The sequence below is a fragment of the Uloborus diversus genome, chromosome 7, assembly GCF_026930045.1.
Source record: "Uloborus diversus isolate 005 chromosome 7, Udiv.v.3.1, whole genome shotgun sequence".
Classification (NCBI taxonomy): Eukaryota; Metazoa; Arthropoda; class Arachnida; order Araneae; family Uloboridae; genus Uloborus; species Uloborus diversus.
In genome coordinates, this window is record NC_072737.1 from 3,194,384 (window position 1) to 3,211,652 (window position 17,269).

At 37.4% G+C, this 17,269-nt stretch overlaps 1 protein-coding gene across 1 annotated transcript in view; it reads right to left on the reverse strand.

Moving 5' to 3' along the window:
- The window catches only part of LOC129226181 (MAPK/MAK/MRK overlapping kinase-like), a 38,119-nt gene extending 21,727 nt beyond the window's left edge, over positions 1-16,392 (reverse strand). Inside the window, exons 1-3 of the mRNA XM_054860781.1 lie at positions 16,310-16,392; positions 9,906-9,995; positions 5,422-5,492 (exon numbers count right to left, since the gene is read on the reverse strand). Coding sequence (XP_054716756.1) covers positions 5,422-5,492; positions 9,906-9,995; positions 16,310-16,377 — 229 coding nt within the window. The 5' untranslated portion in view covers positions 16,378-16,392. The remainder of the gene's footprint in view (positions 1-5,421; positions 5,493-9,905; positions 9,996-16,309) is intronic.
- Positions 16,393-17,269: the final 877 nt, after the last annotated feature.

Consider the following 17,269-nt stretch of genomic DNA (forward strand, 5'->3'; position numbering starts at 1 on the left):
CCCTGGTAGGTACTGACTGCTACATTGCATAATTTAACAAAAAAAAAAAAAAAAAAAAAAACCAATGAAATTCTATCTAGAATCTGAACTTCTAACTCGTGTTCAGGGGTGTTCCCATAGGGATAGCGATATACGTCGTATACTCTCTATATACGCCGTATACTCTCAAACATTTTTAAGCACTTTTATTATACTTGGTTTGATTGTCACGGAGAAATCTGAGGCCTGGTTTTGCTTATATCTCTGAAACTAGACCATTTAGAGACTTCGGGATTTCACTAAATGATTTGCTTAATCTTAAGGTGCAAAATTGTAGAATAAAATTATTATTGAGTCAATTCACTCCTTTTTTTTTTAAGAGGCAGAAAAGTTGTTTTGTCCTTTTGAGCGCATTATGAAAAGTGCCTCTTTGGTGATACTTGAAATTTCAATAACTCCAGTGGCATAACCCTAAACTGTAGTAGATAGCGTTCATTGTTGACTACTTTTTTTGTTTCTTTATCTTAATATATAAAAATCAATGTCCTGAGATAATATATATACATATATATATACATATATATATATATCAACGCACAGCCGAAACCGCTGAAGCTTCAGACTTGAAATTTGGCAGGCATGTCCGCATGATTACGAAAGTAACCCACTAAGAAAGGATTTTTCGAAATCTGAATTAGTTCGGGAGAAATTAATTAAAACCTCTTAATTTCTGAGAAATTAAAACCTGTCATTGAATTCAAATCCCTTATTTTCGAAGGCTTTCCTCCATTCAAATCATTATTCAGTACTTCATCTCAACTTTTGGTCGATAGCGAACTATAAATTTGATATTGTTTTTGTTTCTCACGTGGTTCTTCGAGGCTTTTCTCAAGTCAAATCATAATGTTTCTGTCTATTGCTTTCATTTCTTCAAAACTAGAAACGAAGTTTTTAAGAACATCATCACAGGCGAACTATCCTTTTGAATTTAGAAGAGTACAGTTTCCTGTTAAAGTTTGCTTTGCAATAACCATTAATAAATCACAAGGACAGACATTAAAAGTAGCAGGGACCAATTTAAGAGAAGACTTTTTTTCACATGGCCAATGTTATGTAGCTTTCTCCAAAGTTAGTTCATCAAGCAGCTTAATAATTTTAGCACCAGAAAAAAAAACTAAAAATGTTGTATACAAAGAAGTTCTTGCTTAAACATAGGTATATCAATAAAATGTGGATGGCCTGTGTTTGCAAAGATAATCAATACTTTAAAAGGATCGTTAATAACAGTCAAAGATCGGTTAAGGACAAAGGCATATATGTAAGGAGTTCAGGGGCCACGGGATCCTCCCCAAATTAGAAAAAGTTATAGGTAATAAGTAATTATTATAGGGGATTTTCGAAACTAGGTGCACCAAGCACTGTTAACCCCTGCTAATTCCATTACCCGAGCAATGCCGGGTACGGGAATGCTAGTCTACTATAATGACAGTCTCGCCAGTAAAACAGTTAAGTAATCGAATCCAGTGCCATCCTTGTCAAAATGAAGCACTTCCCTGCATGTCAAACATTACTAAAAAAATTTATCAAATGATCATGTCGTCGCGCGAGTTTCATTGTTGATGATGTCAGCAGCGTTACTCGATCCTTGGCTGTTATATACACTGGTGAACAAAATTAAGAGATGGAAGGCATTTTCACACATTTCTCGGAAAATCTTTACTAATTATAAAGCTGAAAGTCTCTCTGTCCGGAGGATGTCTGTAGGATGTCTGTGACGCGCATAGCGCCTAGACCGTTCGGCCGATTTTCATAAAATTTGGCACAAAGTTAGTATGTAGCATGGGGATGTGCACCTCGAAGCGATATTTCGAAAATTCGATGTGGTTCTTTTTCTATTCCAATTTTAAGAAAAAAATATCATAAGATGGACGAGTAAATTACGAAATTATCATAACGTGGAACCGTAACATGGGCACAAGCCAACTGGCGAAATACGAAATGATCATAACGTGGAACCGTAAGATGGGTACAAGCCAACTGGCGAGAAAATTCACCATACATTATTTGTAAATATACAGGCGTACCAAAAGACCTTTTCATTTTTCTATTACGGGCAAAGCCGTGCGGGTATCACTAGTATTACATAAAACCGGGACAGTTGGTTGCTATATAATGACACTGTGGCGCTGGTGTCACTGAGATGAGTTTACGTATTCTTGTGGGCGTTGCTAAGGCAGTAGGAGGTATAAAAGTCTACGGCCACCTGCTCAGCTGATAACACTCTAAACACAGTAGCGATTTGTTTTGTGTTTCTTGAATAATCTTGTTTTTTTTTTAGGTAAAATGAGTTAACATCAACGTTTAGACGAAGGTTTGAGGTGGAGAATTATGGGTAGATTTGAGGCAGGAAAGTCCTAAGCCGAGGTTGCTAGAAAATTGGGTGTAACTCCTAGCGTCGTTTCGACTTTGTGGAGTCAGTTTAAAAACAGTAGGACAAGGTCTTCCGACAGTAATAACCCCCAATAAAGACCAGTATTTGTTACTTACAGCCCAGCGCTTAAGGACGTCAACAGTACCGCAACTGTCTAGGGACCTTGCTGCTGCCACAGGAACATTAGTTTCAAGGAAAACAGCTGCCAGGAGGCTTGGTGAAAGAGAGTTTTATGCCAGAAGGCCCGTCAATTGCATCCCACTCACTCCTTCCCACAAAAGAGAGCGTGTACAATGGTGCAGACAGCACCAACACTAGACACTAAATAATGGGCTAATGTTCTTTTCACAGATGAGTCCAGATTCAGTCTACAACCTGATTCTCGGCGAATATTCATATGGAGGGAACCTGGGACCCGATACCATTCCAGTAACATCATGGAAAGCGATCATTATGCTGGTGGAGGAGTGTTGGTTTGGACAGGGAACATGCAAGATACCCGCACACCACTCCTTGTAATCGACACTGGTTCCGTGAATGCCTAGAGGTTCAGGCAAGAGATTCTACAACCCTATGTGCCTCCCTATAACGGAACCAGTGCCCCTTGTAATTGACACTGGTTCCGTGAATGCCTAGAGGTTCAGGCAAGAGATTCTACAACCCTATGTGCCTCCCTATGTGCCTCCCCCTATGTGCCTCCTATAACCCTATGTGCCTCCCTATAACGGAACCAGTGCCCCTTGTAATTGACACTGGTTTCGTGAATGCCTAGAGGTACAGGCAAGAGATCCTATAACCCTATGTGCCTATGTGCCTCCTATAACCCTATGTGCCTCCCTATAACGGAACCAGTGCCCCTTGTAATTCACACTGGTTTCGTGAATGCCTAGAGGTACAGGCAAGAGATCCTACAACCCTATGTGCCTCCTATAACCCTATGTGCCTCCCTATAACGGAACCAGTGCCCCTTGTAATTGACACTGGTTCCGTGAATGCCTAGAGGTACAGGCAAGAGATCCTATAACCCTATGTGCCTATGTGCCTCCCCCTATGTGCCTCCTATAACCCTATGTGCCTCCTATAACCCTATGTGCCTCCTATAACCCTATGTGTTTCAGGGTGCTGTTGGCCCGGAATTCGTTTTGTCGACGCACAATGCCCTACCACATATGGCTGTCTTGGTTGAGGAGTATCTGAAAGCGAAGGGAATCATTGAATGGATTGGCCAGCCAAATCTTCTGTCCTTAAGGGGAGTCAGTACCCTAAATACTTTCAAACATTCGATTTTTTTATTTTTATATATTTTGAAACTCCATGTCAATACCTTTTTAATGATACAAACATCTTGAACGTGCTCATATTAGAAGTAAGTTAAAATAAGCTTTAAAAAATGTAAAACCTATTTTGAGGAGGTATGATTTTCCCCTTTAAATTGCAATATCTCGAAATGGTATTTTTTAAACTAAATGTTCCTTTTTCTCAGAAACTAAATTGTGTTAGGCTTTAAAATTTTTACCACCTATTCCATACATCTAACTGCATATACTGAAGTAAACTTTTTCTCATATTCGAAAATTATTTTTTTATAGAGCTGATTTTATGTGGCAAAATGGTATTTTTTGAAACAAATACAGTGTCTTACACATTAGAATTTTTTACAAAAAAACTAAGCTTTCTATCTGTAAAATTTTACTTCAGTATAGAGAACAGAGTCTACTTGAGGTACAGAAAAAAATTCATACTTGTATCTTTAATAGATTTTCAGAAAAAGGTACATGAACCTGTGCAAATTAACATTGACGGTATTATACAGGGTACTGACTATCCTTAATCCCATTGAACATGTTTGGGAAGCTCTTGGGAGGGCTATCGTGATACGCCAACCACCACCCAGAACCATTCCGGAGTTAAACACTACTCTGGTGGAAGAGTGCGAGGATATTCATCGCGAATTCCTATACTCTCTTATTAACAGCATGCATACTCGTTGTGCATGCTTCCTATCTGTCAGAGGTGACCACACACCATACTAGAGGCGCTAACACACCATACTAGAGGCGCTAACACACCATACTAGAGGCGCTAACACGCCATATAAACCTCACTTTCACTGCCATCTTTCGTCATGAAGTTAAGTCCATATTGGACTGCTGGCAATAACTCTTGCCAATGAGTGGCACTTTGAGTTTTCTTTTGCACACATTATTGTCATACTATAAGTTATATCCATACCACATTTCATTAATTTTCATCCAGTATTTCTCAAGATATTCGGGAAACAATATAATACTCGAATTTCAGGTAAACAATATAAAGTTATAAAACCAAATAAACGATTATTAAAAAACAATTCTTTTACTTGGCACCGCGGCTGTTTAATGAACTAACGGAAGATGTTAGGAATGAGAAGAACTTTAAAAAATATAAACAAGGAGTCAATGAATATATACAAAATAATGACATTCTATCAACAATTAATTTTTAGCTGATAAAATATACTGACTTGCCAACCGGGGGGGGGATTTTGTATTGAAATTTTTATACTATTGAATGTTTCAATGCGAGTTAGTGTTTTTGTTTTTTTTCTGAAGTCAAACAGTCCAATAATTGTTCAGTGTAAAATTTTTACTACTTGTGTAAAATTAATTTGTAAATATTTCTGTTAATACATATTTGTGTTTGTACTCCATACTAAATCAATTAAAAAAACACTGCGGACAGTGCCTTTGGCGCTCTTTAGTGTTGAATTTAATACTAACTCGTGTTGAACTATAGTCAAGATTTTCATAATGTTTTGTTATGAAGTTTGTAATTTATGTTTTATAATTTGTAAGTTTTTTTAACTTTACTTTTTAATTTTGCTTACTGTTATGTATGTGTATTTTGTTTGTTAATAAATTTATCTTATCTTAAAATACCTTCCATCTCTTAATTTTGTCCATCAGTGTATATATGAGTACTAGAAATGTGCGCTATGATGATTGTTGGACAGTTTTGTAAGTACTGCTTACCTTTGAGCAATTCGTACATGTTGAGGTCCATAAGCTCGAAGACTAAACACAGGCGGCCCGACTTTTTGTCGCTGGAACAGACAGAAAACTTATGAATTTCGTATCATCATGTTACAAACGTCAGTGAGCAAAAAAGTTAAAATAAATAACTCCTCGGTGTCTTCAAAAAAAATTCCTCTCAAAACTCCTGTTTTCTAGAGAGAGTTATCTTGATATTCTAAAACTTTCGTTTCACGTTATCGCTATCAATACGTTGGAATCGTTATGAAAATCAGTAAGGTGTACGGACAGAGAGTATGTAAGGGAAATTCAAATGAAACCCGGTCACAAGTGTGTAAAGTAATGGTTACAATTTTATCAACTCGAAAATAGTTGCCAAAACTGTTAGCACAATTATCCCTTTGCGACATCAGTCGGTCGATTCTATCTTTGAAGAAGCTAGTAGGCTGCTGCAGGATCCAGGCCTGGACCCAGTCAAACACTTCATCGTCCGTTGTGAATAGATGTCCGCGAATAACGTGTTTCAGAGGTCCAAAAACATCTGACCCATAAAAGTCACACGGTGCAAGGTCCGGACGATACTGTGGATATTACAACGTTTCCCACCGAAACTGTTGCAATGTAGTCTTCACCGCATAGGCCGTGTGTGGGCACTTTTGGACAACATGCCTGGCCGTTTCGACTCAATGACCGAATGACCCGTCTAAGGTTCTGCAAGGGCGGATCCAGAAATTTCTCAAGGAAGGGGCGATTGATTTTTATTACTTACTTTTTACCATGTATACTGATTAAAAATACTGATCACAAAGATTTTGGACACAAAGGTTTGGAACTGTATCTTAATTTCGAAACAGTTCCGGGATATGGTCCCAAACTTAAACCTCTCTTCTCCTAACATCAATGACACTCGTCTAAATTTGCGTTTTTTGAACTTCATTTTCGAAAAATTATCGGTGGAGAGCCCCTCAAGGGACGGGCGATCGCCCCCATCGCCCTTCCCTTGTATCCGTCCCTGAGGTTCTGTCATAACACTGAGCAGTGACTGATAACACTGGGGATTGATGGTGGGTACCCATTCCAGGAACTGGACAAGCAGTGGGTCCTCGTGGTCCAAAACAAGGACATGTTCCGTAGTGGAAGATAATTTGTGCAACCACCTTCTCTTCGGTGTGAGACCACATTGTCGCTGTGAATTATCAATTGCTGCGCATGCGTCAGTCTTTCGACCAATAGATGGTGCCTCTATACACGCAGTTACGTGACCCCTCTAACGTCTAACGTGAAGTTTGACCAGGTTTCAATTGAATGAACCTCATATAATACCGATACCTTGACCAACGGCTACCCTTGAAGCAAAGTTTGCTGATGTAACTTTTAAACTGTTTAGTTAGCTCATGTCGTGGAATGAGCACTTTTGAGAGTTATTAGCAAAACTTGAGTGACAAATTCAAGTTTTATTCCGTACTAGTGTTACCCGCACGGCTTTGCCCGTAATAGAAAAAATAAAAGGTCTTTTGGTTTGCCTGTATATTTACAAATAATGTATGGTGAATGTTCTCGCCAATTGGCTTGTACCTATGTTGCGGTTCCACGTTATGATCATTTCGTATCTCGCCCATTGGCTTGTGCCCATGTTACGGTTCCACGTTATGATAATTTCGCAATTTTCCATCTTATATTTTTGTTCTTAAAATTGGAATAGAAAAAGAACCACATCGAATTTTCAGAAAATAGCTTCGAGGTGCACACCCCCATGCTACATACTAACTTTGTGCCAAATTTCATGAAAATCGGCCGATCGGTTTATGCGCTATGCGCGTCACAGACATCCTACAAACATCCTACAGACATCCAGACATCCTCCGGACAGAGAGACTTTCAGCTTTATTATTAGTAAAGATGCTGTAACTTGAAGAAGGTATGCGGTCTCGAACATTGGGGGTCCCTGTACTGTCTGACCACGTATTGTATGGAAAGACAAACATCCGTTTTTCAACCGGAAGTGGCCGAATCTATTATTTTTTAGCGATGCCAGCTTTTGCAGAAGCAGAGTCTCATTCAAATGAGCGGAATACCGCCATCAAATTTTTACTTTTCTCCCTCATTCAGATAGATTCGTCTTATCTGGACGTTTGAAAATTCCATACAATCCGTGGTTGGACAGTACCTGGGTCCAAGGTCCAAGCATTCGTCAGGGCATGGGAACCCAGAGCTCTGGTTCCGAGTTGGATACCTTGACCAACCACGACCCTTGAAGTTAAGTTGACTGATAGAAGTTTTAAACTGTGTAATTAGCTCATGTGCTATCTTCTTCTTTACTAATAATAAAGCTGAAAGTCTCTCTGTCTGTCAGGATCTCTGTCTGGATCTCTGTTTGTCAGGATGTCTGTGACGCGCATAGCGCCTAGACCGTTCGGCCGATTTTCATGAAATTCGGCACAATGTTAGTTTGTAGCATGGGGGTGTGCACTTCGAAGCGGCTTTTCGGAAAATCGATGTGGTTCTTTATCTATTCCAATTTTAAGAACAAAATTATCATAAGATGGACGAGTAAATGACGAAATGATCATAACGTGGAACCGTAGCATGGGCACCAGCCAATTGGCGAGAAAATTCACCATACATTATTTGTAAATATACAGGCGAACCAAAAGACCTTTTAATTTTTCTATTACGGGCAAAGCCGTGCGGGTACCACTAGTTACTAATATTAAAGCTGAAAGTCTCTCTGTCTGTCAGGATCTCTGTGACGCGCATAGTGCCTAGACCGTTCGGCCGATTTTCATGAAATTTGGCACAAAAAAAATTTGTAGCACGGGGGTGTGCACCTCGAAGCGATTTTTCGAAAAATCGATGTGGTTCTTTTTCTATTCCAATTTTTAGAACAAAACTATCATAAGATGGACGAGTAAATGACGAAATTATCATAACGTGGAACCGTAGCATGGGCACAAGCCAATAGGCGAGAAAATTCACCATACATTTTTTGTAAATGTACAGCCGAACCAAAAGACCTTTTGATTTTTCTGTTACGGGCAAAGCCGTGCGGGTACTACTAGTGAAATAATATATTTAGGAGTTGGATTGCTTATGTTCTCTTAATCATTAATGAGACTAGAAAATTGCGATTCTCGCCCGAAGATCGCTCTAATAGAAATTTCAGTTACAGATTGTGATGAGTTTTATGAAGATCAAAAGCTTGAGGTATTTCCCTCCCCGTTTCCACGTCAAATAACCTTATTTTTGTAAAATCGAGGGAAAAAATTAAGTTGCAATATGTTGGAGGATATATTGAAAATAGGGAAGTTTTCGATTTTTCAATTTTATTTTTATATGATAGAGTAACATGTATGAACATCATAGGTAAAAAAAAATTTTGTGATACGATAAGTAGTTTCTTTTAAATTAATTTTTAAAGTTCAAGCGCTTGTGACGTCAAATGGCATAGGAAGTGACGTCATGCGCTCTTCCGGTACGGGAGAAGCCGAAGGACGTGCATTTGACTTCGAAGACGAAACGTAAAAGGCTTATCTCCTCGCATTTAACTCCTCGCGTTTCTGGAACATTAAACCTCTCATCCTCTCGGAAATATTCGAATACCATTATTGATGTTACTTGAGGAAGATTAGTTAGATTTTACTTTAACGAATCCGGCCTCCATAGTGCGTTCAGAAGGATTATTGAATGTCTAAAAAATAAAAATATCAGCGCGCTCAAAATGTCCGTACGAAAACAAGGGATCTTCGGCGGAAGGCTGCCCATTCGCGCCCTGTGACGTAGGCTCGTGACGTTTCAGAAGAGCGCACTTTTGCGCGTGGATTTTTAAAAATTCATTAAAAATCAATCACGGTGTTTTAAAATTCGGCGACGGTGAATTTTTTAGTTTTGAGGGTCAATTAACAATATCCAATAGTCAAAATATGAACATTTAATAGGTTGCAACTTACCTATTTATGACTTTTCTGTGTTAAACCGATGCAACTATGATCCACTCAATCAGGGATGAAAATCTTCCGCGTATCCTCGATTTTCCGCTTTTTTTTTTTTTTTTTCATTTTCTGGCCGCCGAGCATTTTCAAGCGATCGATCGCGATCTTCCCGTCAGGATTTTTGCCGACTCACGTGTTCTTTCTAAGGTAGAAAGAAGAAAGGAACTTCGTTTCGCGGATGGGGAGGGGAAAAGGCTCGAGAATGACGTAGAAAGCGTCAGCGTTTATGCGTTTCGAAATCCGATTGCATCCGCTTCCAAAACACTCGCTCATTTTTGTCTACTGTGCCATCCTATCGCTTAAACCTTTATAACTTTTTGTAGACTATTATTTTCAACCCTTCTTGTATGTATTTTATTTTTTGCTGATGACTTGTACGCTCATTGTTTTGCCACGCCCATTTCACAGCCACATCGTGCAAATAACCCCTCACCTCCCTTTGGCGCAATAGAGAGTTATTTCTACAGTACTTGGAGCTGTGGGAGGGACACTCACAAGATGATGTCGTGCAACTGGATGACGTTCAGGTGCGGCCGGATTCGACGAAGTGCCCGGACCTCGGTCAATCCCAGGGCCTGATCCACGCTAAGGAGGGGAAAAAAAACAATAAATCATCTATATAGTAAGGCACTTACATTAATTTGGATTTTTTAAATTTAAATTAAAGAGTTTCGGAAGAAACTGTTTAGTACATAGGGTAGTTTCGACTCATGCCGGTTAAATTTCTGCCGCTGCTTATTTGACTTAAAATATAGGAAGGAGGGGGTTGCGAAGTACTGTCCTCTCATGGCAAAACTATAAAATAAACTTTCCAATCCTTTACTTAAGAAAAAAAAAAACTGGCAGTAGTGTACCTATCTCATTCTGTCTGGAAGTTATTTTTGAAGTTGTTGAAGGGTTGCTCTTCGTCAGTTGTAATATTATAACCAATATTATAAATATAAATGATAGCAATATCATGATGTTGTAGAGTTCAGACTATTTTTCAGGGATATTTTAACGTTTAGACTGTTTTGTATTTACTGCTACGGCAATGGAATAAACTTAACAACAGTTTTTTCTTAATTTTGGATAGCTATACCATATTTTATGAGTTTTTTTTCCGTTTTATACCAACACGTTCAATAAAACTGCTAAAACATTAGTGAGGAGGTTAAAATATTAAAAATGGGTGCCTCAAAATTGTCCTCAATGGCTGTACAACAACTTTTATTTTATGAAATTCTATTGCAGTGTACTAAGTTAATCATATTAAATTTACATAACAAAGCTAAACAAATGAAAAAATGTTTAACGTTCTTTAAAAAAAATATACAGGGTGTACCGTTTTAACCTGCAAGACCTTTATTTTCGCAACCGTTAGTCCTAGATGTATACTTTCAACTGCAAAGATGTTCAAAATCAGATGCAGAGTTAAGGTATTAAAAGTTTGAAGCAAAAATAAAAATCAGTCAAACAATATAAAATTTAAATTTTTATACGGGCCTTAGGTCCTCTAACTTATATTTAGGGAAATAATTTCTATTGAAAAATAATTCTAACACAAAAAGTTTTACATTAGTACGACCAATATTCACCGAGATATGAAACGAAGCGTTTTGCGACTTACACCACTTTTCAATCACCCTTTTGGGGAAAATATAGCGGTTAACAAGGGTTTTAAAATTATATGTCTGCATAGAGTGGTTTTTCAAATTGTTCGAGGTTTTTTTTGAGTCTTTTTGCGTATTACGGCATAACATTTGCATTTATTTTTGAATAGCAGTGAAAGATATAAATACCTTGATTTTCTTACTTTGACGGCCTGACATTCCTCTGAAAGGGCGAAAAGTTCCAATCTCATCTTCTGCATGGTCCCTTAAAACTTGGAACTGGAATATCTCCCTGAGTTTTAGTCGCACAAAAGTCAAGTTTTTTGTGTCACTAATAGTTTTCAATGGAGATTATTTCTCTAAATATAAGTAAGGGGACCTAGGTTCCGTATAAAAAGTTAAATTTTTTATTTTCCGACTCATTTTTATTTTTACTTCAAACTTTACCTTAGCTCTGCATCTGATTTTGAACATTTTTGCAATTGGAAGTATACACCTAGGACTAACGGTTGCGAAAATAAAGGTCTTGCAGGTTAAAACGGAACACTCTGTATACATATTATTTTGTCTACTGATAAATATAATTTGATTTACTGATTCCTCTTATTTACCATCAAATATAGCATGATTTGAACTTACGCTCCATATAAGTTGTGGTAAACATTAGAAATAAAGGCTGAAAGTGAAGAATTATAGATATCAGTTCGGAACCAGAATTCAGATATTTAGCTTAGTTTGAACCAAGCTGACCGCTTAGTTTAGAAAAAAAAGATGGTCTGACTTAAAGCCGAGAGTTCGAAGATTCGTGGAACTTTGTTGCTTAGATTTAGTGTTCTATTATTGCTTTAAATGTCTGCACAACACTCCCCTGATCTGAGGATGAACGTCGTAGCGAGGAACTCTTTTTTCCCTTACAAGGCTACATTCACCGTCAAAGAAACCTATTTACAGTCACATTGTATGATTTTTGATTTTTCTTTTCTAAAAGAACCAATATATACTAAATTGATTTTTTTTTCTCACAACTCAACTTTGACTTTGAAAACACTACTTAACACTTCCAGTCCCCCCCCCCCATTTCACCGACACTAACATTTAATTCCCCATCTCACTGAGAAATTCCCTAAAATAGGGATACCTGTAATGGGTTACTCTCCCGGTTTGCCGACATTACTGTTCTGTAAAACGAAAGATGAAATAAATAATTAAATGTATTTATCTTCAAAAAGATATTTATTTTCATACTTAATCATTTTAACAGTCATATACAATGTAAACACGAAAACAAATCGTTAATAACTTGCCAGAGTACTGCTATCTTTAACTGTATTTGGTTCCAGTAGACTGCTCAGTATTTTATACTATTTTGTAAATGCAGTATTTTGTAGCATTTTTTTTTTTCAGAGGAAATTTAGTATAATCAGCAGGCAGTGATCACGTGACCCAGTGCGGCGTAATCGATGATTTTATTTTCTGCAACTTAGCTTTTTTTCAGTGCATAAATAACTGTGTCTCTTTTTATTAATCATTTTCTTTATTTATCATTATCGTTAATTATTTTTAGCGGAAGATAAGTCTCATCTTATCATTTCTTTTTTTATTTATTACCCCCCCCCCCTTTTTTTACTTCCTTTTACAAAAAAGGAAGTAATGTATTCGCGAAAAAAATTTCACCCAAAAATCGGCCTTCATTTCCATTTTGCTCACCCCCAAATGAATGTTGTTTTTTTTTTCAACCCGACCACACGTGGATATGTGCCTAGGAACGTACAGATACCCGAAACATCCATTTTGACGACCCCCGAGTTAATTACGACGAGTTTTCTCGTGACGTCTGTATGTACGTATGTATGTGCGTATGTATGTCGCATAACTCAAGAACGGAATGTCCTAGAAAGTTGAAATTTGGTACGTAGACTCCTAGCGGGGTCTAGTTGTGCACCTTTCTTTTTGGTTGCATTCGGATGCTCCAAAGGGGGTCTTTTGCCCCTTTTTGGGGGGAAATCATTGTTAATTTTGATGCAAACTCAAAAGGTGTTATAATTTGGCCGACACTTGGCGATATATCACCAGTCTTTTGGTCGCCAAGTTTTGTCGCCAACTTGGCGACAAATTTGGCGATTAAAAAAAATTTTTTTTTTTAATCTGGTTTCAATTTGGCCACTGTTGGTGATATTTAGAGAGTAAACTATTGAATCACATTAAAACTGCCAATAATGAGAAAATGACATTAAATCGGAGTAAAAGGAAGTCATGTGATGCACACATCAGCTCGTTTGGTATTCCTTGTGGGTTGGGCATTTGTAAGTTATTACTTTATTATTTAGCTTTAAACGTACAGATACAATAACTATGATGGATCTTTATAAGTTAAATCTTCATAAGTTATTTGTTTTTCCATTGATGTTCTTTGAACACTATTAAGCTTATCGTTTCCTTTAGAACGTCTTGACCGTATAGCAGAAAGAGCAGGACACCAAAGCTTTATCCCTACTCAGATTTACGAATTAGTTATTATAGGGGCATTCCAAGGTATTTTTGACATTTATGTAGAGTCCGTAACGTGACTTTTTTTGCCATAACTTTTTAATTTACAGTTTGATTTGCAAATTATTTTAATTTGAGCTGGTGTGTTGGTAGGAAAAGATCAAAATAAAATAATATGCTAATCAAACAGTAAATTAAAAAGTTATGGCAAAAAAGGTCATGTTACGGACTCTACATAAATGTCAAAAATACCTTGGAATGCCCCTATATCTTTAGAGCTTTGCGAAACAAATATCTTAATAACAAATGGTAAGGCAACTGTTTGGTTGCTTTTTACTTGCTTCCTTTGATATACGAGGTATGTTTTTAAAGTAAGTACCGTTTTGATATAAAAAAAGAACGAGTACAGATAGAGCAAAGAAATTAATTGCACAAAAATCTACCATCCTTACGCTATTTTTTGACATTGCTCCCGTGATTTTCCAAGCATTTGTCATAGCGTGGTACAGGTTTTTGTATACCTATTCACAGAAAATTGCCGCCTGTGTAGTCAGCCATGGGATAACATGTTCTCTGAGCTCATTATTGCTGTTGTGCCACAGACCACCTTGGAAAGACTTTAGATGCCGAAACAAATGAAAGATGCTGCGAGCGAGGTGAGGGCAGACCAGAGGATGTTCAAAAACGCCCCAGCCAAAGCCCTGTAAGAGTCCTCATGGTTGACTAAACGGGCGGTAACTTTTTCCGAATAGGTATACAAAAACCTGCACCACGCTATGACAAATGCTTGGAAAATCACGGGAGTAATGTCGAAAAATAGCGTAAGGGTGGTAGATTTTTGTGCAATTAATTTCTTTGCTCTATCTGTACTCGTTCTTTTTTTATATAAAAGCGGAACTTACTTTAAAAACACGCCTCGTATTCTATGAGTAGTAAACAAAGGCAACAACATTTAAAAATTCTAACGAGTTATCAAGATGTTTAAAGACTTCCGGTAAATGCCAAAAGGCTGTGGTTGTTTTTTAATGCTTAGTATTTTTAAGTTTGGAACAATTTTATTTATGAAATATTCATGGATAATTTAATTTTACAAGCAAATCACCGTTCAAAATTCAATCTTTTATAAAAACTAAAACTTGACTGAAATTTCGGTGCTTTGATCAGGCAATTTTTAAACTAGTTTTTAAGCTTATTACTTAAAAAAAGACATCATACACATTTTTTTCGCTTGTCGAAGTAGGAATGTTTCTTAGAATCTAATTCTCTTGTACTTGAAAGAAATGAGCGATGCCAACTTTAGTTTGGAAAATATAGCCTTTACAGTCCCTTCCCGAACCTCAGTCAAATGTCCAGGACACCCTAGAGTTCCGAAGAACTAGATTGAGGACATCTACTAGTTCACAGTTATTGTCTGTTTTTCACGCGAGAAGGCACTTCGCCCCGCTTCCTCGAAAGCAGAGTTCCATTTTATGCGGGAGTTATTGGTAAGCAATCCACGAGCTTTTAAATGAGACAACCAAACATCCTTAAGACCTTTAATCTTCAGAATTTTCGATTTTCTGGAAAAAATATATGTTATGCATAATTTTATTCTGAACAATTTGATACCTTATTTATTACTATACGCCAAAAACTTTTCGAGTTATTGTAAAAATGCGTAAACTTTCCCCGTAGAGATTTATGTTAACAGCAGCTGTTTAAGCCTCTTTTTCTCAGGTGCCGATTTCTTCGGTTTTCTCGTTTTGCGCGCATGATATCTCAGAAAGTTTCTTATATATTTTCGTAAAACTTTTCATGCATATTTTTCTGATACATTTTAACGATCTGAACCTGAATTTCAACTAAAAAATTAAAGTTAATATTTAAAAATAAATATTTTTTTACCCAAAATTTTGGAAATTTTCGATATTAACTTACCAAATTTCAAAAAAATAAATAAATAATTTCAAAAAAATAAATAAATTTAGGTTCAGGTCATAAATATAAACCAGATAAACATACATTAAAAGTTTTACGGACATATATATAAAAAACTTTCTGAGATATCATGCGCGCAAAACGAGAAAACCGAAGAAACCGGCTCCTGAGAAAAAGAGGCTTAAACAGCTACTGTTAACATAAATCTCTACGGGGAAAGTTTAGGCATTTTTACAATAACTCGAAAAGTTTTTGGCGTATGGTAATAAATAAGGTATCAAATTGTTCAGAATTAAATTATGCATAACATATATTTTTTCCAGAAAATCGAAAATTTTGAAGTTTAAAGGTCCTTAGACCCCTTAACTTGGGCGGCCATTTTAATGTGCAAAAAAAAAAAAAAAAAAAAAAAAAAAGTCTTAGTGTCCTTCAAAAACTCGCTTCAGTTGTCTGTTTTCATTTTAGTTTTTTCTTACAGTTTAAAAACTGCTGCTTTTTTACAAAATGCTATGATCCGAATATACCTTCTGCCGAAAACAGCGAAATAGAATCATCGGATACCACGTGACGCATACCACGTGACGAGGGAGGTGTCAAGTGCCTTTTCGCGGGAAAACGGACAATATTAATTTTGTCATCCAGTGGCATGCACAGAAATTTTGGGGCCCGCCACAAATAACTTTTACGGGTACCCTTACATATGGTTTACTCCTACGTCCCTTAATATATTTCACTCCTTATTTTAAAATTATTGCCCCCCCCCCTACAGGTACGGGCCAACAGGCGTCCCTTCTTCTATGCCCCCCCCCCCGTGAACGTCCCTGCGGTCATCCCCGCTCTAAACGAAAATCGTCAATTAAACGAAAATCGAGTATTCCATCATGGGGGGGGGGGGTGTCTTACCTTCCGAAGTGTCTCTTGAGCGTCTTGCAGGCGTAGAGCTGTCCGTCCGTCATGTTCTGGCAAGCCATCACCTCGGCGAAGCTGCCCTCGCCCTTCTTGCCCAAGATGCGGTACTCTAGAAGGAAAAGCTCATTAGCGAGCACGGTTACAAGACAGATAAATATTGTTACAAATCCTGTAAATAGTAATTATTGTAGTAACGTAACCTGTAAATAGTTTCCCGTAATGAATATACAACCCCTTAACATAGGGCTAAAGTATACGATCCCCCTATTTCTTTTTTTTTTTTGTTCATTGATAAAATTTGATAGCGGTCTACTATTTTCCAGAAGCGTTTGGAATATTTGAGAGATTTCTTTCGGTGTGTATATAAACCGTTACGCTGGATAAAGAGTTAGTTTCGATTGATATTTCGAACTGAGAAGATTTTTGCTCTGTTTATAGCGAGGCATTTCGCTGTGTTGTTTTCGTATTTGAAAGTAGATACGTGTGTAAACGTTGAGTTTACGGTGTTGCTTAATTGCTGATGATTCATTTAGCAGTTGTTAACGACTTCTCCTGTACATAGTGTAAATAAAGCTCCTGTGTTTTTATCAAGAACTGTGTCGTCCTTTCAAGAAAGTGGAAGTCGCACCGGATCCGTTACAATATACATGGGCAGAGAGCAAGGAGTACAGACAACTGGAGCACTAGCGCAGCCCAGAAATAACTCCTGGAGGAGGTTTTTTGATGAAAAATACCTTCTGGAGGGGTTTTCGTGATCATTGATCGTCTTTAGTTAAAAATTAAAAAAAAAAAATTAAATTTTGTCATCTTGAGTTCAAACTATGTTTTTCTCAATCACGAGTGTGTGTATATGTAGGCGTGTGTGTTTGTGTGTGGGAGTATGTGTGTTTGTGTGTAGGGGGTATGTGTGTAGGTGTGTGTAGGGTATGTGTATGTGTGTAGGCATGTGTCTTT